Genomic DNA, 26,256 nt, shown 5'->3' on the forward strand with positions numbered 1-26,256 from the left:
ATCAAAAAAGATAGGACACTAGTTAAATCTTTAAAAAAATTATGTTGGGAGGGACATCTGGGTAGCTCAGTTGGTTGGGTGTCCAACTCTTGGTTTCGGCCCTGGTCATGAGCCCAAGTTGGGCTCCACACTCAGCACAGAGTCTACTTGGGATGCTCTCCCTTTCTCTCCTTCTTCTAGCATGCATGCTCTATCTTAAATAAATAAAATCTTAAACAAATTATGTTGGGAGGGGCACCTGAGTGGCTCAGTGGTTGAGCATCTGCCTTCAGCTCAGGGCGTAATCCTGGAGTCCTGGGATCAAGTGCTGCATCAGGCTCTTCGCAGGGAGCCTGCATCTCCCTCTGCTTCTGTCTCTGTCTCTGTGTCTCTCATGAATAAATAAAGTCTTTAAAAAAAAAAAAATCCCTAAGGGGGGAAAAAAATCAAGCAAATAATATAAGATATATATTTTTAAAAATGACCTAGGGGATCTCTGGGTGGCTCAGCGGTTTAGTGCCTGCCTTTGGCCCAGGGCATGATCCTGGAGACCAGGGATCGAGTCCCACATCAGGCTCCCTGCATGAAACCTGCTTCTCCCTCTGCCTGCCTGTCTGTCTGCCTGTCTGCCTGCCTGTCTGCCTGTCTGTCTGTCTCTCTCGAATAAATATATAAAATTAAAAAAAAAATGACTTCGTTTCAGCTCACTTAAAATTCTACTTTATTGATCTAGAATATTAAAGTGTTTCTGGATTCTCTCCTGTACACACTAAAGATTACAGAAGTTATTCCAACATAAAAGACATTACTTTCCCTCTGGCCCAGTTTATCATATAGCTTTTCAGATAGTGAAAGTGGAGTTCATGCACTTCAAGAGAATTAAATATGACCTAAATTTATTTGTCACTTAAAAAAAAAAAGGTCTTGGGCAGCCCGGGTAGCTCAGCAGTTTAGCGCTGCCTTCAGCCCAGGGCCTGATCCTGGAGACCCGGGATCGAGTCCCAAGTCAGGCTCCCTGCGTGGAGCCTGCTTCTCCCTCTGCCTGTGTCTCTGCCTCTCTGTCTCTAATGAATAAATACATGAGAGACATGTATTTTTTAAAATCTTAAAAAAAAAAAAAAAAGCTCTTTTAGGAACTGTGTATTTTTTTTCTTCAGGAGCTGTGTTTTTTTGTTTGTTTTTTTAAAGATTTATTTATGAGAGACACAGATTGAGAGGAGAGGCAGAGACATAGGCAGAGGGAGAAGCAGGCTCCTCACAGGGAGCCTGACGTGAGACTGGATCCTGGATCCGGGGATCACGACCTGAGCCAAAGGCAGGTGCCCAACCGCTGAGCCACCCAGGCGTCCCAGGAGTTGTGTGTTTTTTAATGAGGCTGAAAACAAACATAAGCTGCTGACAAAACAGCCAGTAAAATCAAACAGATCTTTTAAAAAATTAGGAGAACTACTAATTTTTAAACCCAAATTATAGGTAATAGTTTATACTTACCATTTTTATTTGCTGGTGAAAAAAAGTTAAAGACAGGAGAAAATATGGTCCCCAACAATGTAGTCCTTGGAGGACTGCCAGAGGAAGGATTATCTTCTAATTTTCCATTTTGTTTTACATGTTGATTTGTCATTTCATAACTACCAGCTTCTAAGAAACAAGAAAAAAAGTTGGAATCTAGAAAACATGACTTAAAGAAATGTTTAAAAAAATTTCTTTTTTGCCTCAAAATACTTTATAAAAACTGACTAACATTTAATGTTAAAAAAAATTTAATGTTAAAGCTTATTACTTTAAAAATATCCCGAGGTAAATAAATTGTAAATCAAATGATCTTTATAACAAGTTTATTTATAATGCTTTATAACTGCTACAAAGCTCATTTGAAGCTAGAAGTATATAGACTGAAAGGCTTCAAAATCCACAGTATAAGTGAAAATGAAACTCTTTGTAAGTAAAGCAAGTTACATCAAAAAGATAAATGCAAAATCCTGTCCTTTTTTACATTCTGGGAGGCTGTCTACATTCACAAAACCTACCTATTAGTAATGAATAACAGCTAAATAAATAGACAACATAGATCTATTAAAGCAGAAGACTATGTATAGCAGTATCAAAAATTACTTATGTATACCCAGACATCATTTCAGAATGGTTAAGAAAAACAAACAGGTTTTTTGTCTTTTGTTTTTTTTTAGTTTCTTATTAATAAAAAAATTTCATGATCTTTTGGAAAATATACAGTAAAAACAAATTCAAACAAATGTGTTTTGATTAATCATCCTTGACCTTCCATAACTTTAGTTGGTATCTACCAGATTTTTTCCTTCTTTGTAATAGGTCTTTTGTTTCCTTTTCCCTATTAGTCCATTCTAACAATAGAGATACAACACTGAATTGAGAGGAAAGAAGCAAGGAATTATTCTTGCTGTTGTGTTTAAAAGAGCAATGGTTAAAACGCACCATTCCATGCTCTGAAGTGTTGTTTTTTATAGCTTTTCTCTGCTTGTCCTTCTTGTTTTCTTCCTTTTTGACTTTGAGGAGCTTCCTAGCAATATTATACTGACCTAGAACAAGATTTATCAACAGCAGTACTATTGACTTTTGGGCTGGATGTTTCTTTACTGTGGGAGGACGTCCTGTGCACTGTAGGATGTTTAGCAGCATCCCTAACTTCTACCTGCTAGAAGTGATGTAGCAACCCTTCAATAGGTTCTGACAACCATAAAGGTCTCCAGACATTAACAAATGTTCCCTGGGGACAAAACCACCCCTAGTTAAGAACCACTGTCCTGAGTGATCCAGGCCCTTTCTGAGCTCTGAAATTCCATGATCCAGGAACAGATTCTTTGTACATATTTCAATAAATTAGGTCACAGTTATTACTGCTTTAAGAATTGAGCTTATTAGAGGTTGAAAATGCTGTTCCATATATATTTTCATGATAAATAGTATAAAGCTAGTTGCTCTGCCTTTACTTATCATTTTAATTCATCAAAGTAGATTTATATTAGATAAATTTTTATTTCATTTCATGCTATTAATAATACAAAGGGTTACAAAAATAGGGAAAAATTTCAGGTCCATTTTTAAAAACAAAAAAGAAACATGACAGGTGAGATCTATGCTTACACCTAATAAAACAATATCTAAATATTAACAAACCTCCATTTACTTGACTTTTCCGTCTTACTCGAGATATCTGTTTGTTAGGCTTTTCTCCTGCTCTTGGTGTTGATGTGATCAAATTATTATCTATATCACGTTCAATCCTACTTCGTTTCGAAGGATTTTCTCTCTCTTCCTTAAGATATGAGGAAAAAAACATGCATTGAGCACAGGCATTCCACCTTATAGAATATACTTATAAAAATGTATGTACCTTCTATGTTCACTGCAGCATTATTTACAATAGCCAACAGAAACAACTTAAGTGTCCATCTGTTGATGAATGGATAAAGAATACATGGGGTGTACACACACACACACACACACACACACACACACACACACAAATGGAGTATTACTCAGCCATTAAAAAAGAAGGAAATTTTGCCACTTATGAAAACATGAATGTACTAAGTAAAGACAGTGAAAATACCGTATGACCTTACTTCTATGTGGTCAACAAATGAGAAAAAAAAAAACAAAAAACAAAAAACCTGCTCAAAGATACAGAGAATGGATTGGTGGTTGCCAGAGGTAGGGGGTGAGGGCTGGCAAAATGAATGAATAGAGTCAAAAGATTCAAATTCTAGTTATAAAATAAGTCATAGAAATGTAATACACAGCATGGTAACTATAGCTAATACAGTACTGCATATATGAAAGTGGCTAAGAGAGTAAATCTTAAAAGTTCTCATCATAAAAAGAAGCTCTAACTATGGTGATGGGGATGTTAGCTAGGCCTGTTGTGATGATCATTTTACAACACACACACACATATAAAAATATCAAATCACTGTTGTATGCTTAAATTAATATAATGTTGTATATATCAATTATACCTTAATTTTAAAAAAAAGATATAGTATGTGTAATATATTTTCCCATTTTTCACATCCAGGAGAAACAAAATACAATTATATAATATCCAACAGTGCTAAAAAAAATATGACAATGTTTTAAGAGTGTTTATTATTAATGCACTTATAATACACAAATATAACTACAGCATCCCCAAAATTCAGATTCTTATTCCAGGGTCCACTAAACTGTGCGATTTAAATACTCAATTGTACAATATGCTCTGAATTTTCAGCAATTTTCCCCTATGCCTAGACTTGTCTGAAAGAACAGTGGTTGTTTCCCTGAGCACTCAGGGTAAGAGAAAGAACTCCATTGGAATTTGCTGGCATATCACATATTACCAAAAATAACAGGGTCTGCCACTGCCACACCCCAATGCCATCCTCAATTCTTTAAATGCCCAAATTAACACCAAGGAGTCTACTCCCCGATAAAGCTTTCTATTCATTTCCTTATATGAGGCAAATCCACACCACCAGTTTACACTGTTTTTGCAGTACTAAAAGAGTATACTCCAAGTGTACTCTTAGAGAACACTGATTTTTTTTCATTTGTACATCTATTTTTCTCATTTGTAAAATTTTTCTATCACCACGTATGTGATTTTCTTACATTACTGTAATACTGACCTTTAATTCCTTGGTGGATTCTTTTGTTTATCTTTTAGTAATCTCTACACCCAGCGTGGGACCTGAACTCACAACCTCAAGATCAAGAGTCGCATGCTCTACCAACTGAGCAAGCCAGGTGCCCCAATTCCTTGCTGTTTTAATAGGACTGCCTGCTATCTTTTGGTAAGGATTAGATTAGATTTTTAAGTCTATATTAAACATAATCTGTATGTATAATCACTATTCTTATTCAATGGGGAATAGTTCTTTTATTTCTACTGAACATTTGTATTTAATGCTTTTATATCGTAGCAAATAAGATGGTACCGTACATTCTCTAAGGTTGAATATTGTTTTATTATTTCTAAAACAAACCCTAGTATTGCAAATTGCCACAATTATAATTAGCTATTTGGATCAATTCTACTCCTGAAACCAATACTACACTATATGTTAACTAACTTGAATTTAAATAAAATCTTAGAAGAAAGAAAAAGATATTAAAGATTATTAAAAAGCTAAGCTTTCTTTTAAAAAAAATTCCCTACTTGGATCAAAACAGAACAAAAATAATATAAAAATACATCATTACATATCACACCATACAGAATTTTACTTTTGCTTAGTAGTTTCTCTAATTTAGATACCTCCATTAAAACAATGTCATTATTTTTTAAAAAATGTCATTATAGCACAAGATAACACCTCAGGGATCCATGACAAAATTCTTCAAATGGTTACTATTTATCATTCCTCTGCATTTTAAAATGAATAGTAAGCTTCATATCCCAAACCCTGGATTCCCAATGCCAGAGAACAGGATTCTCTTTATAAAGTCCTTCAAGAAAATAAATAAATAAATAAAATAAAGTCCTTCAAGAACAGAAATGCCTCAAAGCTAAACACTAAGCTCCAGCATCTTCTTGAAGAAATCTCTTAGTACATCTGCTATAACATAAATACTTACATTCTTGAAAACCCTGCATTCTGCAACACTAAAAATAACAAGGCTTAAAGAAAAAATAATTGGTCCAGGAGGGTAGAGAGGGGTTATACAGAGCAGATCAATCAATGCCCTGTTAATTCTTTTAACCACAGCATTCACAAAAACAATGATTGGGATACTTCAGAGATAACTTGGACACCCCAGCAAGGCAGCGAACAGAAGGTGAAATGCTACCTTAGGGCTTAAAAAAAAAGTAATAAAAACAGAGGAGAAAAAAGGGCTTATGGGAACGGAGAAGTGGAGCTTTAACACAGTTGGTCTAAGATGGACACAAAAGGAAATGCAGGGCAGCCCCGGTGGCACAGCGATTTAGCGCCGCCTGCAGCCCAAGGTGTGATCCTGGAGACCCAGGATCGAGTCCCACGTCACACTCCCTGCATGGAGCCTGTTTCTCTCTCTGCCCGTGTCTCCGCCTCTCTCTCTCTCTATGAATAAATAAATAAAATCTTAAAAAAAAAAAAAAAAAGGAAATGCAGACTGCCACATGAGAAAAGTCCCTGCTAGACCAGAGGGTACTTCTCTAGGAAGGAACTCTCCTCCCTGATACTGCTAATTATCACTTCTAATTAAAACCTCTGCGTGTATGTTTGTTTGGGAGGGAGTTGTTTCTGTAACAGCTGAATTGAAAGTTTTTTACTTTCCTGATGAAATATAAAATTCAACTCCCTGGGGCACCTGGGTAGCACAGCCAATTAAGTGTCTGACTGTTGGCTTCAGCTCAGATCGTGATCTCAGGGTTGTGAGACTGAACTGAGCCTGCTTAGCGCAGAGTCTGCTTAAAAGATTCTCTCTCTACCCCTCCAAACCCTCTGCACTTGTGCTGTCTCTGCTCTTTCTCTCTCAAATAAATAAATAAATAAATAAATAAATAAATAAATAAATAAATAAATCTTTAAAAATTTCAACTCCCATTAATTCAGGATCCCTTTGTCCAGTTTAGGAAAAAGTCATGTATAAAGCAATGCACCACCCATGTTATACTGACACTATTCTCCCATTTACCAAGAGTCTATAGGCTAACTGATGTTGCACAAGTACCACATATTTACTGTAGCAGAATAGACTGTACCGCGGTCAATTAAAAATACATATAATATTTGGGGTGCCTGGGTGGCTCAGTCATTTAAGTCTCTGACTCTTGATTTTGGATCAGGTCATGATCTCAGTGTCAAGCCCTGAGCCCCATGATGCCAGGCTCCGCACTCAGAGGGGAGATCTGTCCCTTTTCCTCTGACTCTCCCCCTGCTTGTGCTAAAATAAATAACTCTTTTCTTAAAAAAAAAAAAAAAGTATATAAATACATAAAGTAAAAATATTTTAGCTTACATCTCTAAGTGGGAAGAGGAAGCTATTAAAATCAAGGTAAAAGTTCTGCAGTCATTGATAAGACAATTCATCACCTAATCCTAGCCCTTCTTGAACGTTCAACTATGTAATTTGGGGAATTTCTGAATGTGGCATGATTTTTAAAAGAACTAGGAAAATCAAGATTCCTACATTACTGTACAGGTTGTTTTAATAAATTCATTAACCCTGTAATGTCTTCTCTGGAATTTATTTTTTTCACAATTGTCCCTAAAATAGGCTTTTAGAGGAATATCTTGGGAAGGTAGTATGTTCTTATGTCTGAATCCCAAGGGAAACACAAAGAATTAAAGAGGCAAAAAAAAAACCAATGGTGAATTGGGAGACAAGATTCTGTCTCTCCTAAATTCCAAGCAGATAAGGACAAACCAACAGCCACCATACCCTGAATGCCCACATGCACTAGTGTAGAAGAAAGCAACGGTATTAGCAAGGTGTGTGATACACCTGAGAATAAGAAAAGCCCAAAATAGCTAAAAAGGTAGGTATTCAATGGAAAGCATGACAGGACAATCTTAAGACAGGAGAGAAAGCTGCTTTCTAATCTAACAGTAAAGGGGTCCGTGGTGAGAATGAAACATCTACTATAAACTCTTGAAAATGACCAACTAGGGCTCTCTTCTTGAATAAGGCTACACACTAAGGGGAAACTACTGGGAATGGAATCAAAACTGAGTTAACAAAGGCACAACAGAGAAGAAGGAAAGATGGTGGCTAGGTGGCTCAGCCGGTTAAGCATCTGACTCTTAATCTCAGCTCAGGTCTCGATCTCAGGGTGGAAAATTCAAACCCCGCACAGGACTCCACGCTGGGCATGGAGCCTACTTAAAAAGAAAAAAAGAGAAAGGGGGGAAAAATAAAAGGAAAGTGAAGTTTCAGATAAACATGGAGTAGTAATAAAGAGACAGGAAAACTCCAAAAGCAATCGCTATATTTTTTAACATTACACAAAAACAGAAAAGATACCCTAAACCACACTACCTTCTAAAAATTCAGAAAAACTAATACACAAAAATGAACAAGTATAGATGTTAAATCCACACAAAAATTATTGTAATAAAATATACAAAGAATAAAATAACATCTTTACAGATGCATGTTAGAAATGTATATTAGAAAAATATGCATACAGAATAGATCAAAATTATAACCTATTTCAAAACACAAGACTTATTAAGAAAATGAGACACATAAGTTAGAAAAATTCAAATTGCAGATAAAATAATTAGAAATAAAAAAATCATATCAGAAATAGTCTGAACAAGAATAGACATAAAAGTGAGTAAACAATAGATTATGACTTTTAAAAGAAATAGAAGATAAAATGGGAAATTTTTAAAAGACATCAAATATTACAAATAATGAAGATACACAAAGATCCAACAGGCAGAAAATAGTAGTCCCTGGGGGCAACCCAGGTGGCTCAGCGGTTTAGCACCGCCTTCAGCCCAGGGCCTGATCCTGGAGACCCGGGATCGAGTTTCCACATCAGGCTCCCTGCATGGAGCCTGGTTCTCCCTCTGCTTCTGTCTCTGCCTCTCTCTTTCTCTCATGAATAAAAAAATAAATAAATCTTAAAAAAGAAGAAGAAGAAGAAGAAGAAGAAGAAGAAGAAGAAGAAGAAGAAGAAGAAGAAGGAGGAGGAAACCAAAAGCATGGCAAAAAAAAAGAATATTAGAAAATTTTCCTCAAAGAAAAGAATTTAGGGGCAACCAGTTGGCTCAATCAGTTGAGTTTCTGACTCTTCGTTTTGGCTCAGGTCAGGATCTCACAGTTTTGAGACTCTCACAAAGTCTCTGTGCTCAGCACAGAGTCTGCTTCAGATTCTCTCTCCTTCTTCCTATACTCACAGTCTCTGTCTCTCTCTCAAATCAACCAATCGTTTTAAAAAAATGATTTTGTGTTATATATTGAAAGATATGTCTAATTAAAACTATCAATCCATAAAACAAACAAGATATAGCCTAAACTTCATATAATTTAAAGAAAAAAAATCCTTTGGAGACCAAAGAAGATCGTTTAGTATATGTGCTGCTGAAGCCAGCACTCAAGGAAAATCATTTATAAACTAAAAAATTAGATCATCATCAAACTTCAACAGTAATGCCTTTTTGTCAGAAGAAAATGAAGTAACATTTAAAATAAGAGAAAAGTCTAATCAAGTATTTTATATGCAGCAAAACTGGATTTTCAGCCTTAAAGAGTACTATTATCAACGTGCAAGAATATTGTTCCCATGAGTACTTTCTGGGGCATCTAATAGAAAATGAGCTTCAGACAACAAAAATGACTGCAGACATGACATGAGGACTAAGGATAAGCATTAAACATACTGAACATATGCTGACCCTGTAAGACTAAGATAAAGATTAAAAGATAGTAGGTAATGACTATAGGCTCAGTATATACAGATATAAAGCTGTAAGAAAGCTGGTAAGAGATATAGCAAGTTGTTTTTTTTTAAATATTTTATTTATTTATTCATGAGAGACACACAGAGAGAGGCAGAGACATAGGCAGAGGGAGAAGCAGGCTTCCTGCGGGGAGCCTGATGTGAGACTCGATCCCGGAACCCCAGGATCACGCCCTGAGCCAAAGGCAGATGCCCAACCACTGAGCCACCCAGGCGTCCCGATATAGCAAGTTTTTAAAAAACTGTTCATTTTAGTCATTCTGAGACAGAAAACAACAGAATTCATTTCCAGCTGATCTATACAAGAAATACTAAATGAAGATCTTCAGGCATAGAATAAATAATACCAGATGGGATCCTAAACCTGCAGTAGGGAATGAACACTACTAAGGCAAATATGAGGAAATATAAAAGATCTTGGTGTTCAATACTACTGTACTCTTTACCAGGTATCTTCAACAGTCATACTTGCTATCATACAATCTATGTGGCATCATTATAATCCAGTAAATTACTATTTTGAAATCTTAACTTTTTAATATATGTATTTGTGGAAATATAGTAAGAGTACTCTTAATATTTTGCTTTGTAATAATAACAGATTCAATTTTTAAAAATTTTTTTTTTAATTTTTTTTATTTATTTATGATAGTCACAGAGAGAGAGAGAGAGAGGCAGAGGGAGAAGCAGGCTCCATGCACCGGGAGCCAAACGTGGGATTCGATCCCGGATCTCCAGGATCGCGCCCTGGGCCTAAGACAGGCGCCAAACCTCTGCGCCACCCAGGGATCCCCACAGATTCAATTTTTAAAATTCTGGGCAGCCTGGGTGGCTCAGCGGTTTAGTGCCGCCTTCAGCCCAGGGCCTGATCCTGGAGACCCAGGACCGATCCCACATCAGGATCCCTGCATGGAGCCTGCTTCTCCCTCTGTGTCTCTGCCTCTTTCTCTCTCTCTCTCTCTCTCTCCCCCACTCTCTGTCTCTCATGAATAAATAAAATCTTAAAAAATAATAACATTATTGTATCTAAAATAGCTATTTTGAAATTTAGTAATATTTTAAAGTAAAATTCATAAATTTATAATTATGAATGGATTACTGGATTAAAAAAGGAAGATTGGATGATTTGTGGTTTCAATTTATTATCACACTGAGGCAAAAACTGATTGATCCGAATTCTCTGACTCACAAAAGGAGGGAAAACCCCCAAAGAATCTGGATCATACTGTAAGTTACAAATGAGAATATGATGAAGCTATTTTCTCTTTGCCCGCATAAATACCATTAAGTTGTCTTATCATGCCTTATGTAATAGAACATATTCAAATAAAGTGATGGTGCTGATTCAGTTGCACTATCATTTGAGAACAGTCATTCAGCATTTAAAAAAGAATAGTTTAAATGTACACATGATGAGTTCCTTAAAAGCCAAAAATCATTACAGCTTTTCAAACTAAAAATAAGAACAATGAAATATTTTAAAGAATAAGTTATCATACAGCATTGGTTGAAAAAGGGTAATAATATCTGAAAGACTTATAAACTCTTGCACAGTATACTGCTGTAAGCCTCCTGGATAAAGTCTATAAAAGAAACAACCCCTTCTACTTCCCAAAGTCACTCACTGAATTGAAAACTTATCTGCAAATACAGGAAATGATATCTATCTGGTCTATAGAATTACACTTTTGCCTTACGGATATGGCCAACTTTCTGTTTTGACTCTATTTATCTGACACTAACATCAACTAATCACTAAAGATCTTTTTTACTGTGAATGCATAGTAGCAAACACAAGTGGTGAATAATTTTGCATCTCAATTTACCCTGAAATAGCTTGTAATGAATATCTGTACTAAGCAAAAACAATGATAGATATAACTACTGTCACTTAGCACATTAAAACAATGATACTCAATAGTCACTGTATTATTTACTGCCATGCACAAGCAGGGGGAAAAGACAGTTCGGCTTAATAATGTCCCCACTGAAGTTGTAAAATTAATTAAATCTCAATCCTTAAATATGTGCTAACATTCTGTATGATGGGATATTTAGTATAATAAAACACTACTGCTGTAAACTTCTGTTCCACAGTCATCTTGAGAAAAAGCATCTGAGAGCATCTGCATGGCTCAGGTCATGATCTCAGAATTGTGAGACTGAACCCTGCCTTGGGCTCATGCTAGGCACAGAACCTGCTTAAGATTCGCTCTCTCCCTCTTGCTCCGATTCCCTCTCTTGAAGAAAAAGAAAAGAAAAAGAAAAAGCATATGAATTAATTATAAGCTGGGTCAGATAACTTTTCCAAAGGAAAACTATTTTTACTTGAAGTAGGTATTTTCTGAAAAGTGAACAAAGCAAGTCTGTCACTTCAAGAAAAACTTTTTGTTGCCAATAATAAAATTTGAGAGCTTTGGGATGCCTGTGTGGCTCAGTGGTTGAGCGTCTGCCGTCGGCTCAGGGTGTGATCCCAGAGTTCCAGGATCAAGTCCCAATTGGGCTCCCTTCGAGAAGCCTGCTTCTCCCTCTGCTTGTGTCTCTGCCTTCTGTGTTTCTCATGAATAAATAAGTAAAATATTTTTAAAAATTGAGAGCTTTGAAGCAAAAATCATAAGTTTAGAAAAGTTGGACCCAGCACCATAAAGTTCACAGCTTTCCAGTACTTAAAAACTATCCTGTTGTGGAGCACCTGAGTGACTCAGTTGGTTGAGCACCAGACTCTTGGTTTCAGACTTTTGGTTTTGGCTCAGGTCATGATCTCAGGTTGTGAGAGAGAGCTCCTATGTCAGGCTCTGCACTCAGTAATGAGATTCTTTTTTTTTTTTTTTTTAAGATTTTATTTATTTACTCATGAGAGACACACACAGAGAGAGAGGCACAGACAAAGGCAGAGGGAGAAGCAGGCTCCATGCAGGGAGCCTAACGTGGGACTCAATCCTGGGTATCCAGGATCATACCCTGGGCCGAAGGGAGCACTAAACCACTGGGCCACGAGGGCTGCCCAGCAATGAGATTCTTTCCCCTACTTCCCCCTCCCCTTGCTCCTCCCCCTGCTTGGCAAGCAAGCCTGCACTCTCCTTCTCTCTCTCAAATAAATAAATAAATAAATAAATAAATAAATAAATAAATAAAATCTTAAACAACAACAAACAACTATGCTGTTGAGATCAATGAGGATATTCACAAATGTGATTTTTAAATACTGAATAATGAAATATATCAACATGTCAAAGATCTACATAATTCAGTGAACCACTATCTTCTAAATAACCAGTGCACAGGGATCCCTGGGTGGCGCAGTGGTTTGGCGCCTGCCTTTGGCCCAGGGCGCGATCCTGGAAACCCGGGATCGAATCCCACGTCGGGCTCCCGGTGCATGGAGCCTGCTTCTCCCTCTGCCTGTGTCTCTGCCTCTCTCTCTCTCTCTCTCTCTGTGTGACTATCATAAATAAATAAATTAAAAAAAAAAAAAAACAGTGCACAGTGTTAGAAAATCATACATAGAGCATCTCACTCCAGGTGCAAGACAAAAACAATATATTCTACAACACAAATGCACACTGAAAACAAGATCATTGCAGCACTTTCAAATTCCATCTTGGAACAAGAACCTAAGAAACTACGTTTGTCTAGTATCAGTATGTATCAAAAGAGTATCACAATTATTTAAAAAGCATATTAAAATACTCCTCCCTTTAACAGATACATGTGAATATGGTTTTCTTTAAACACTTCAATAAAAGCTACTTTGTATGAAGCCACCATTAAAGACATCTGCAAAATTATAAACAATGTCACGCTACCCACTAATTTCCTTTTTGTTTTTAGGAAATAAACTGTTATTTGTATTAACATTCGATGAGGTTATAATTGCAATTATGAATATTTTCAAAATTCCTCAGTTTTATTTTTTTTAATTTTATTTATTTATTCATGAGAGACACAGAGAGAGGCAGAGAAGTAGGCAGAGGGAGGAGCAGGCTCCATGCAAGGGGCCTGATATGGGGCTCAATCCCAGGAACGCGGGATCACACCCTGAGCCAAAGGCAGATGCCTAACTGCTGACCCACCCAGGTGTCCCAAAATTCCTCAGTTTTATTATCTAATGAGATGTATTTATAGATACAACCCACATAAACAATAATTTGTAAGGAGGTAAAGGAGCCTGAGATCAAAAAGTTTAAGAACCACTTGCTCAAGAGATTACTAATGAAATCACAAGAAAAAAGTTAAGAAGTCATTCCCTACGAATGGGAAAATCTGAACTGTCAGTTCACAAAAGAAAATCCATATATGGATGAGATGAGCCCTGGGTGTTATATTTTATGTTGGCAAACTGAATTTAAATAAAATTTTAAAAGCCAAAAAAAAGAAAGTTAAAAAAAAAAAAAACAAGAAAATCCATATACAGCCAATAAGCACATGCAAGGATATTCAACCTCATTAATCAGGGAAATGCAAAATAAAAATGCAATGAGATAACTACTCCACTCCTATAGAAAGGCTAAAATTAAAAAGACTGACAATACCAAATATTGCTGAGGATATGGGCAACTGGAACTGTCAGACATTGCTGGATAGAGTGTAAAATGGTACAAATATTCTGGAAAACAACTAGGCAGTTTCTTAAAAGTTAAACAGTCTTTCAACAAATGGTGGTAGGACCAATAAATATTATTAGCATGCAAAAGAATACAGTGGGACCCTTACCTCACGTCACCTACAAAAATTAATTCAAAATGGATGAAAGAGCTGAACATAAGAACTAAAACTATAAAACGTATACGAAACAAACTTAGCTTATAAGAAAAAACTTACAGAGAAAACTTAAGGCTAAAATTTTATCAAGCGCCTGGCTAGCTCAGTCGGTGGAGCATGAGACTCTTAAAATTTTATCAAACCTTGATTTTGGCAATAGCTTCTTGATATGACACCAAGAATATAAGCAACAACAACCAAAAGTAAACAAATTGAACTTGACCAAAATTTAAAACTTCTGTGCTTCAAAGGGGTCTGAAAGAATGGGAGGAAATACCTGCAAATCATATATCAAATAAAGGACTTGTATCTAAATGAGAACTCTTTCAATTCAATTATAAAAATCCAAAATCCTATTTATTTATTTAAGATTTTATTTATTTATTAATGAAAGACACAGAGGCAGAGACATAGGCAGAGGGAAAAGCAGGCTCCCTGTGGGGACCCTCATGTGGGTTTTGATCCCAGGACCCCGGGATCATGACCTGAGTCAAAGGCAGACGCTCAACCACTGAGCCACCCATGCATCCTCCAAAACCCAATTTAAAATGGGTTTTAAAATCCTTTTAAAAAGGATTTAAAAGACTTTTCTTTGAAGAAATTACAATGACCAACAAGCTCATGAAAAGTCTCTCAATGTGGGCAGCCCCGGTGGTGCAGCTGTTTGGCGCCACCTGCAGCCCAGGGCGTGATCCTGGAGACCCTGGATCGAGTCCCATGTCGGGCTCTCTGTATGATGCCTGCTTCTCCCTCTGCCTGTGTCTCTGCCTCTCTCTCTATGAATAAATAAATAAAATCTTAAAAAAAAAAAAAAAAGTCTCTCAATGTGACTTGTCATTAAGGAAATGTATATCATGGGATGCCTGGGTGGCTCAATGGTTGAGCATCTGCCCAGGTCTGATCCCGGGATCCTGGGATCCAGTCTCATATCAGGTTCCCTGTGGGGAGCCAGCTTCTCTCTCTACTGTGTCTCTGCCTCTCTGTGTTTCACATGAATGAATAAATAGATAGATAGATAGATAGATAGATAGATAGATAGATAGATAGAAAATGTATTATCAGAATCACAATAAGAAACCATTTCACATTCACCAAGATGGCTAAAACTAATAAGACAATAAACAAGTGTTGTTGAGGATGTGGAGAAACTGGAACCCTCAACTTTGTTGGTGGAACTGTAATATAGTACAGACATTTTGGAAAATAACCTACAATTCCTTAAAAGTTAAACACAGAATTATCGTATTATCCTGTAATAGGTTTCCACAGGGTGCCTGGGTGGCTCAGTTGGTTCAATGTCTGTCTTCGGCTCAGGTCATGATCCCAGGGTCTCCCGGGATCAAGTCTGACACTGGGCTCCCTGCTCAGCGAGGAGTCTGCTTCTCCCTCAAGCCCTTCCCCCGCTGCTTGTGATCTTGCTCTCAAATAAAATCTTTTAAAAAGAAAAAAAGATTTCCACAAAAAACCTTGTATGTGAATGTTCATAGCAGTCATTTTCGTAAAGCCAAAATGTGGAAACAACCCAAATGTCCATCAACTGATAAAATGGGAGTATATCCATACAATGGAATATTACTTCACAATAAGAATGGTGAAATGATATATTCTGTAACACAAATGCACACTGAAAATATGCTAAGTGAAAGAAGCCAGACACAGAACACTATATAGTGTAGAATTCCATTTATATGAAATGTCTAGACTAGGCAAATCTATATGGACAGAAAGTCAACTACTGGTTGCTCAAAGAAAGGAGACTTGACGGGTGACAGCCACTGAAGATGACATAAATGGTATAAAATTGATTATGGTATCAGTTGTAGAACTCTGTGCATATACTAAAAGCTCCTGAATTTATTATACCTTACATGGGTGAGTTTTATGGCATGCTAATTATATGTCTCAATAAAGCTACCACAAAAAAATAAACATGCATTTATTATAGGACCCAGCAGTACCAATCTTCTTTATTTACCCAATTTTAACTTAAATATAGGTCCACACATGGACTCAACACAAATATTCATAGCAACTTTATTCATAAAAAACCAAAACCAAAAACTGTAAATGGATAAACAAATTATGTTATGCAGTACACTCATACAATAGAATTCTAGGTGGAGGGGTGAATAAAAGTAATGAATCCATGCAGTAATACAAGTAAGCCCAAAACTTTTATGCTGAGTGAAAGATACAAGAGATGCTGAATGATTACAGTCATATGAATATGAAACTCTAGAAAAGTTCTATGTGATCTATAACAAAAGTAGATTGATGGTTGCCTAGGGTGCTATAACAAAAGTAGATTGATGGTTGCCTAGGGTGATGCTGTGAAATTGTCTGCAAAGACTGTAAAGGTACTTTTTGGTCATTAGTGTATAAAGATGTTAAGAATTTGTGACTATATATCTTAAATAGGTATTTTGTGTATAACTGTACTCCATAAAGTTTTTTTTTTTTTTTTTAAGATCTTATCCATTTATTCATGAGACACACAGAGAGAAGGCAGAGACATAGGCAGAAGGAGAAACAGGGAGCCTGATGTGGGACTCAATCCCGGAACTCTGGGATCATGCCCCGAACTGAAGGCAGATGCTTAACCACTGAGGCACCCATGAGTCCCTCCATAAAGTTAATTTTTCAAGTCAATATAAGAAATAGAAGAAATTCTAACAGATAACTAGTCTGTGAAAACGAAGGCAGGATAAGAAAAACAGAAAAATAAAGAATAAATGTGATAGATACAGAATAAGATTAATAAACTCAACCATATTAATATTCACTTTAAACCTAACTGAACATGTCAATTTAAATATAAATACACAGAGTATATTTATTCATGGGAGGGAAAGAACCGTATCATGCAAATGCTGGGAAAATTATGTAGCTATATTAATATTAGGCAAAGTAAATCTTTTTAAGATTTTTAAAATTTATTCATGAGAGACAGAGAGAGAGAGAGGCAAAGACAAGCAGAGGGAGAAGTAGGGTCCTCTCAAGGAGCCCGATGTGGGACTCAATCTCTGAACTTCAGGATCATGCCCCAAGCCGAAAGCCGAACCTAACTGCCGAGCCATCCAGGCGTCCCTAGGCAAAGAAAATCTTACAGCAAATATTACTAGAGATGAGAGACATTTCACAGTGGTAACAAGAACAATTTATACTCATCAAAAACGTGTATACACCTAACAAGAGAACTTCAAACACATGAAGAAAAAAACTGGTAGAAATGAAAGGCAAAGTAGACAAATTCATAGTAACAGTTGGAGATTTTAACATCCCTCTCATAGTAACTAATAAAACAAGTTTAAGATACAGAAGACTGAAATATTATCAACCAACTAGATCTAATTGTTACAGAATACTGCACTAAATAATTCTGGAATACACACATTTTTTTCAAATACACATGGGACACTCACCAACATAGACTACATGCTAGAAAGTATTAAAAAAAAATCAAAGAAATGAAATCATACACAGTATATTCATAAATCACAATGATATTAAATTAGAAATCAACAAAAAAAAATTAGAAATCAACAATTAAAAGACATCTAAAAATTGCCCAAATATCTGGAAGTTAAACAACACATTTCTAAATAGTCCATGGGTCAGAGAATAAATCATACACACCCACAAAAAAGGTAATAAAAATATAATCAGATGAGTACCAGGTAATGTATGTATGGAATTGCTGAGTCACTGTACTGTACACTTAAAACTAATATAACACTGTATATTAACTGAAATTAAAATAAAAACTTAAAAATATATACAATCAGAATGTGTGGGAAAATAATACTTTGAAATTCACAGCTTTAAAAATTATATTGGAGGGGAGTGTAATATCGACGATCTAAGTAAACAAGGGGCTGGAAAACTACAATCCAGAAGCCAAGTCCAACAAGCTGTTTTTGATGGCCAGCAAGCTAGGAATGGGTTTTTTGTTTTTGTTTTCAAAACAAAACTTTTTTTAAGTAAGCTCTACACCCAATAAAGGGCTCAAACTCATGACCCAAGACCAAGAATCACACGCTCTACTGACTGAGCCAGCCAGGTACTCCAGGAATGTTTTTTATTTTTATATTTGTAAATGGGGATGTAGGAAGGGTTGGGGAGGATCAAAAGAATAACGTTATTTGATGACACAGAAAATTATATGAGGGACGCCTCAGTGGTTGAGTGCCTGCCTTTGGCCCAGGGCATGATTCTGGAGTCCCAGGATCGAGTATCACATTGGGCTCCCTGCATGGAGCCTGCTTCTCTCTCTGCCTGTGTCTCTGCCTCTCTCTGTGTGTCTCTCATGAATAAGTGAATAAAATATTTAAAAATAAAAAAAGAAAATTATATGAAATTCAGATCAGTGTCCAAAGTCATGGTCGGTCATTTATGTATTATCTGAAGAGGTGAGTAGTAGCTGTAATACAATATATTCCACAAAGTCTAAAATATTGTTTATCTAAAATAGTTACAGAAAATGTTTACTGATTCCTTATCTAAGCTCCCACTTCTAGAAACTAAAAAAGTAAAATTAAATCAGACAGAAAGTATAATATTAAAAACAAGTAGAAATCAATTAAATAGAAAATGGAAAGAGAAAATTAACAAAGATAGACGTTGATTCTTTGAAAGAGTAATGAAGCTAAAAAAGCTCTAGTAATACATCAAAACAAAGATAAATCATAAATTATCCATATCAGGAATGAAAAGAGGTACATCATTATAGATACAGCAGACATTGATATTTATGTAAATATCACAAAACTTTATACCAAGTAATTCAACAACTTGGATCAATGAACTAATTTTTTGAAAAACACGTATGACCAAAACTGAAATAAGAAATAGAAAAGTGCCCTTTCATGAAGATGGCTCCAAAGGCGAAGGAAGCCCCTGCCCCTCCCAAAGCCGAAGCCAAAGCAAAGGCTTTGAAAGCTAAGAAAGAGGTGCCGAAAGGCATGCACAATCACATATAAAAAGAAGATCCGTTATGTCACCTACATTCCGACAACCCAAGACCCTGCATCTCTGAAGGCAGCTCAAATATCCTCGAAAGAGCACCACCAGGAAAAACAAGCTTGGTCACTATGCCATCATCAAGTTCTCCCCTGACTACTGAGACAACCATGAAGAAAATAGAAGACAACAACACACTTGTGTTCATTGTGGATGTCAAGGCCAATAAGCACCAAATCAAACAGGTTGTGAAGAAGCTCTATGACATTGATGTGGCCAAGGTCAACACCTTGATCAGGACTGATGGAGAGAAGAAAGCATATGTTCGACTGGCTCCTGACTATGATGCTTTGGATGTTGCCAGCAAAATTGGGATCATCTAAACTGAGTCCAGCTGGCTATAAATCTAAATTTTTTCACAATAAAAAAAAAAAATAAAAAAGCTAAACAGCCTCATATATATTACAAAAATCAAATTTACAATAAAAGCTCTCACAAAGAATTCTACTACTTATGTAAAGATAAAATAATTCTAAGCCAATATAAGTTCTTTCCAGAAATAAGAAGCAGAGGGAACAATTCTTCACTTGCTTTATGGCCCAAGCATAATCTTGATCCCAAAATCTGGAAATATTAAAATCAAGGCAACTATGGACCAAAACTCTCATGAACACAGATGTGTAAAAATCCCTTAAAAAAAAAACCCATACACACAATAAATCAAATCCAGCAATACAAGTTTGGTTTTCCATTAAAAATATTTCTGCACTACTCCACATTAAAAGAATAAAAGAAAATCTGAAGACCATCTCAATAGGTGGAGAAAAAATCTTCGACAAAACTCAACATAAGAATTTTAGTGAACTAAAATAATCACTTCCTCAAATGAGTAAAGGATAACTAAGAATAACACTTAGTTAACATCATATCTAACGGTAAACAAACTATTTTCCTCTAAAATCAGCAACAAGAAAAGGTATTTCCTCTCACTAATTCTCAGAACTTTGTACTAGAAGCCCTAACCAAAGCAGTAAGTAAAGAAATAGAGGTAAAAGGCCTACAGATCAGGAAAAAAATAAGTAAAATTTTAGTTATCTGGTATATGCTATGATTATGTATATATAACCATCCAATCTGAACTTTTAATTTTTTTCATTCCATAATAAATGGTAGAGTACTTTTTAATCTAGTCATTAAAGAAGACATCTAGAGAGACTGGCTTATGTTAACTTTTGTAAGAAGGAAGAACGTTCCAAAGAAAACCATGAAGCTTGGTAGTAGTACAAAGTTTAGAAAACAAAGTTTTCATCTAAACATGTTTTTAAAACAAGGGGTACAACCCACCACTGAATCAAGAAATTTAAGTATTAAAATAACCTTTAAAAGGAGAATAAAAGGGCAGCCCAGGTGGCTCAGTGGTTTAGCGCTGCCTTTAGCCCAGGGCGTGATCCTGGAGACCATGGATCGAGTACCACGTCAGGCTCCCTGCATGAAGCCTGCTTCTCCCTCTGCCTGTGTCTCTGCATCTCTCTCCTCTCTGTGTTTCTCACAAATAAATAAATAAAATCTTTTAAATAAACAAACAAACAAACAAACAAATAAAAAGAAACAGAAAAGAAAAATCAGAGCACATCAAATATATTAAGGGTGAGTTCTGTTGCCCATGTATGAATGTAGTAAAAGATAGATTTCTTTCTGAGGGTTATACTTAAAAGATCTTAAAACACTGATTTAATGTAGCAGGTAAGGATTTGATTATTTCATTAGAATTATAACCATATACAAATTGGTGACCCTTAACAAGAGCATAACAGTATTTAGATAAGAAGAGAGGAAAGATCATTTTATTACAGGAAAACTTCAGTAACCACCTATTTGGAAAGGAGTAGAGAGATTTCTGATATAAAATAAATATATTTTAGCTGTGAGGCCTTCACTTCAAATATATATCAGAAATCTCATTATGTTGGGGCCCCTGAGTGGTGTAGTCAGTTAAGTGTCTGACTCTTGGTCTCAGCTTAGGTCATGACCTTGGGGTTATGAGATCAAGCCCTCCATTGAGGTCTGCTGGATTTTCTCTCTTCCTCTCCCTCTGTCCCCCCCCAGTTGATCTCTCTTGCTAATAAATAAATAAATCTTTAAAAAAAAATCTCATTTTGCTAAATGCAGAAAGAATGCATGTCAATAATTCCTAAGTGCTCTTACTGACAATTTCATAATTCCGAAATCAGAGAAGTGATAAATGTTTGAATCACAAAACCTGTATTTGAAAGAGAACAGAGATTTCATTTACCCTGTTATGGGCTGAATTTGTGTCCCCTTCCCTATCCCTAAATTCATATGTTGAAGCCCTAAACCATGGAATATAACCATATTTACAAAGTCAGCTTTTAAGTAATAATTAAGTTAAAATCGGTTCATTAAGGTAGGCCCTAATCCAATTATGAGTGTCCTTACATTCCTTACAAGAAGAGATTACAACACAGATAACACAAAGGACTGATGGGCAACTATGAGAGGACACAGCAAGAAAGAAGCCATCAAATCAAGAAAGGCCTCAGAAGAAACCTACTTGCTGTCACTCTAAATTTGGAATTCTAGCTTCTGGACTGTAAAAACATTTATTGTTTAAGCATTCAATCTCTGGTATTTTCTTGTGGCAGTCCTAGCAAACTAATATACACACTTATATTCATAAATTAACCACCTATGTTTGGTTTACCTAAATATTCTCATGGCTAATTTATACAAAATTAAGACCAGAATACAGACTAGAACTTGTTAACAATATAAAAATATAAAAATGGGTCAGTGATCGTAAAATGGCAAGTACCAACAGACACTAATCCTAGAAATCATAATATTAACAGTAGAGCAAAAAAGGAGGGTGATATGAGACCATTTCAAAAAGATTCCTGAAACAGGCATGAAAGCAATGTCAGATACCTTAGAAAGGACTACAGCTCAAAAGAGAAAGCAAGAAGGCTTGTCTAAAAAGTTCAATTCTAGCCACATAACTTGAAAAGTCCAAAAGTAGACACAAAGAGGGAAAGGTACCAAAGAAACAAAAAAGGCAGCACAGGGAGTTGTCTATCAGACTTGGTTTTAAAAAGGACACTTGTGGAGATAAGAAATGTAGTTTACCATCCAGTCAGACTAAAGACAGAAGATGAAGATAGATGCAAAAAAATACTAGGGGGGAAACTTCCTATAAAAAAAATAAGCTTTAGGAGGCTTTAAAATGATGATAGAATATAAATATAAATGACAAAGTATAAAAGATTGTACTCTTATTTGCTTTAATCAAGAAAAATTTTCAATGCTTACACAAGATAAGTGATGCTATTAAGACATTATCTAGCTACTTGAGACAGAATGGTATAGGAAAAAGACCACAGGTATCAGAGTCAAATGTACCTGGGTTTAACTCTCAGCATTGTCACTTATTGTAGAGGCAGTACTGCACAGTGGGTTAAAAGTGCAGGCTCTGAAACTTTTGGGTTTCAATTCCAGTGTTGCCACTTAAAGCTAAGTAACCCTAGACAAGTTCTTTAACCTTCCTGTGCCTTAGTTTCCTTAAGTGTAATATAGAGATTGTAATATAAAGATGATAGCACCTACTTTATATGGTTCATATGACTTACAGAAGTTATTACACTTAAAACACCGAGAACAGTGTATGACACATACTGTTTACTAAGTGATAGTAATTACTGTTCTATTTGTTCTTTATTGTTCGTTTTTATCCTGGACATCTATTACAATTATTGTTGTTACGGACATTGTACAAGTTATCTATATGCATTATGCCTAAATGTTTCTTTCTATAAAATATCAAAAGATAAGAGTTAAGGAACTACTAAATATAAAGCACCTAACAAATATACTCAATAAACATTACTTGCCAACTCCTACCCAAATTCTGAAATAAACAACCTATACTTAAGATACTGAACATAAGAAAGATTGTACAGATTCTCAATAAAACTTTAGAATATATTATCAAAGAGATGATTTAATGACAATGGGATAAAAAAAACAACAATTAGAAGACAGTATAAGCTCAAAAGGAATAATACATGACAAGCTAATCATTTAACTTCTAACAGGGTTAGTAGCCTGGGAGGAGAAAAACAACAAATAGTATACCTTGATCTTAGCAAGACATTCCAATACTAATTTTCATAATAACCTTATAGAATACAGTAAAAAAATCTAGATGATTAACAGTACAATTAAATGAATTTGTAGCTGGAGGAAAATTCTTGCCCCTCAAAATTCGTGAATAAAAGGTCAGCTTGCAAACAGGTTTTTACTGACCCTATCTTATTTAAACCTTTAAGTAGATATTAATGAAAATTGCAAGATTTTGAAATTTATACAAAGAAACTTAAAATTTTCTGTAGGAAAACCCTGAATGTGTAGTTGACATGGGCAAAAATTTGCTAACCAACAAAGATAGATCTTACTACTAAGGGATAAAAAAGCATGATATGCTATGCTATGGTGCCAAATTAAGAGAAAAATGCCCAGATCAAAAGAATATAAACAGAAGTCAAAAGACAGAGGAAAAACCTATCTATCAAGTTTCTTTCTTTTTTTAACCAAAATCTTGTATTTTTCATTAATGTCTACATTATATAATAACAACACTATTTATAGAGTATATATTTTTTTATTTTTATTTATTTATTTTTAATTTATGATAGTTAGAGAGAGAGAGAGAGAGAGAGACACAGGCAGAGGGAGAAGCAGGCTCCATGCACCGGGAGCCCGACGTGGGATTCGATCCCGAGTCTCCAGGATCGTGCCCTGGGCCAAAGGCAGGCGCTAAACCGCTGCGCCACCCAGGGATCCCACAACACTATTTATAGAGTATATTAAAATTTCTCAAACTCCTTTTTCTGTTTGCCATCTAATGTAAAAACTATGAACAAAAAAGTAGTTAGAACTAGTCCCATCTTACTATTGTTTTCTTGAGATTCAGAGGGGTATGTGAGTTTCCTCAGATCAAGTTGGTCCAAAGTATGAATGTGGAGCATGTGATCATTTTGTCTTTAATAACTTTTCCTCTTTAATAAAGTAATATTATTGTCATCATACACGTGTTAGAATTCAGAGAATTTATTTCCCTAATTAGACACTGTATTAAAAATATTAACAAGAAGGGATCCCTGGGTGGCGCAGCGGTTTGGCGCCTGCCTTTGGCCCGGGGCGCGATCCTGGAGACCCGGAATCGAATCCCACGTCGGGCTCCCGGTGCATGGAGCCCGCTTCTCCCTCTGCCTGTGTCTCTGCCTCTCTCTCTCTCTCTCTCTCTCTCTCTGTGACTATCATAAATAAAAAAATAAAAAATAAAAAATAAAAAATAAATAAAAAAAAAATATTAAGAAAATTTAAATTTTCTTTGATATGAAAAAAATGGAAGTAAAAGAAACTCACATAAAATAAAGAAAAATTTTATTTTTCCTAATACTATGCTAAAAAGAAAAAAAAAAAAAAGAAGGCTAAATGGATCAGTTAAATAGAATAAATAATGCTTTCCTGAATGGCCATAAAATGTTTTTCATGTTATTACTCTTAAAGTAACAAAATGTAGACATTTCTTAAATCTACTAGCAATATTACATTTCTCATCTCTGCATGCTTAAATAAAACAATCTATACTTTAATTTTAATGATGTAAGTACAAGGTAAAACCATTACCTTGGGTGTGCTTCCTTTAATGAATTTTTTAATTGAAGACAACAAGCCGGTTTCATTTTTCGGTGTTTTTTCTCCTCCTGAAGGCAGGCTATCATCAACCTCTGAATATTTCCTCTTTGCTCTAGCAGTGCGTTGTGTTTGAATTTGATTTGATTGCTGAGAAGCCTTCCGTGTTCTCAGCCTCATCTTTTATGAGTGCCACATATAAAACTGTAAGAGAAAAATAACAAAGGTTATTACAATTAAACCTAGCATACCCAAACATGCCAGCTTACGTAAGAAAAATCTCTTGCTCCAAGTCTCTAGGGATTAAAGTAAGAAACCAACATTTTTAAGTGGAAAATTGCTTTGAACTTTTACCTTCCCAACAACTTCTAAAATATTATACCCTTTCCAACATCTTCTAAAATATTATACCCTATGATCTAATAAAAATGGGAGTAACATCAGGGTGCCTGGGTGGCTCAGTATCAAAGGTTAAGCATTCAACTCTTTTCTCTTTTTTATAAAGATTTTATTAGAGAGAGAGAGAGAGAGAGAGAGAGAGGGAATGAGCAGTGGGTGAGACAGAGGCAGAGACAAAGAAGCAGACTCCCTAGGAGCAGGAAGCATGACTCCGGGTTCAATCCCAGGACCTAGAGATCATGACCTGAGCCAAAGGCAGATGCTTTACAGGTACCCAGGCACCTCAGCATCCATCTCTTGGTTCTGACTCAGGTCATGATATCAGGGTTGTGAAATCAAGTCTGTGTTGGCCTCTGTGCCAGGCATGGAACCTGCTTAAGATTTTCTCTCTCATTCATACATACATAAATATGCATACTCTTTCCACAGCACTATGCTGCCACCACTCATGCTGACATTATCATTCATTTAATCATTCAACAAATAATTATTAAGCACTTAACATATTCAAGACACTGGGCTAGGTTAAGTACCTAGCAAAGAATAAACAACATATGGAAGGTTTTTGACTTCTGGAGCTCACAATGTAGTGCAAAAATCCTCAATGAATGAATGAATTACATGAGCATGATTCTAATGATCAACAATCATACAAGTGTAAGAAGAGCAGCTCGATCATTTAATATTTTAAAAAATATTTTACTTAATTTGAGAGAGAGTATGAGAGGAGCAGAGGGAAAAGCAGATTCTCCGCTGAGTGGGGAGCCTGATGTGGAACTTGATCCCAGGACCCTGGGGGTCATGACCTGTGTTGAAGGCAAACACTTAACCAACTGAGCCAATCAGGCACCCCTGGATCATTCAATTTATAGGATCATTTGATCTTACCACACATAATGGTACTTTACTTTTTTAAAAAAAAAAAAGATTGTATTTATTTATTTCTTTGAGAAAGTGGGAGAGAGAGCAAGAGAGAGCACCAGCAGGTGGGGAGAAGCAGACTCCTGCTGAGCAAGAAGCCCAAAGTGGGG

At 35.9% G+C, this 26,256-nt stretch overlaps 1 protein-coding gene across 5 annotated transcripts in view; it reads right to left on the bottom strand.

Moving 5' to 3' along the window:
* CTDSPL2 (CTD small phosphatase like 2) overlaps positions 1–26,256 on the bottom strand; it is an 85,047-nt gene that overhangs the window by 31,360 nt on the left and 27,431 nt on the right. For 4 of the 5 annotated variants that reach the window (XM_041745273.1, XM_041745272.1, XM_041745271.1 and 1 more), the window contains 3 exons: positions 24,821–25,030; positions 3,136–3,274; positions 1,471–1,620 (listed from right to left, as the gene is read on the bottom strand). In XM_041745273.1, the coding sequence (XP_041601207.1) occupies positions 1,471–1,620; positions 3,136–3,274; positions 24,821–25,006 (475 nt within the window). In that variant the 5' untranslated portion in view covers positions 25,007–25,030. The remainder of the gene's footprint in view (positions 1–1,470; positions 1,621–3,135; positions 3,275–24,820; positions 25,031–26,256) is intronic. The other variant, XM_041745274.1, reaches the window with a different exon arrangement.

Source organism: Vulpes lagopus, chromosome 2 (assembly GCF_018345385.1).
Source record: "Vulpes lagopus strain Blue_001 chromosome 2, ASM1834538v1, whole genome shotgun sequence".
Classification (NCBI taxonomy): Eukaryota; Metazoa; Chordata; class Mammalia; order Carnivora; family Canidae; genus Vulpes; species Vulpes lagopus.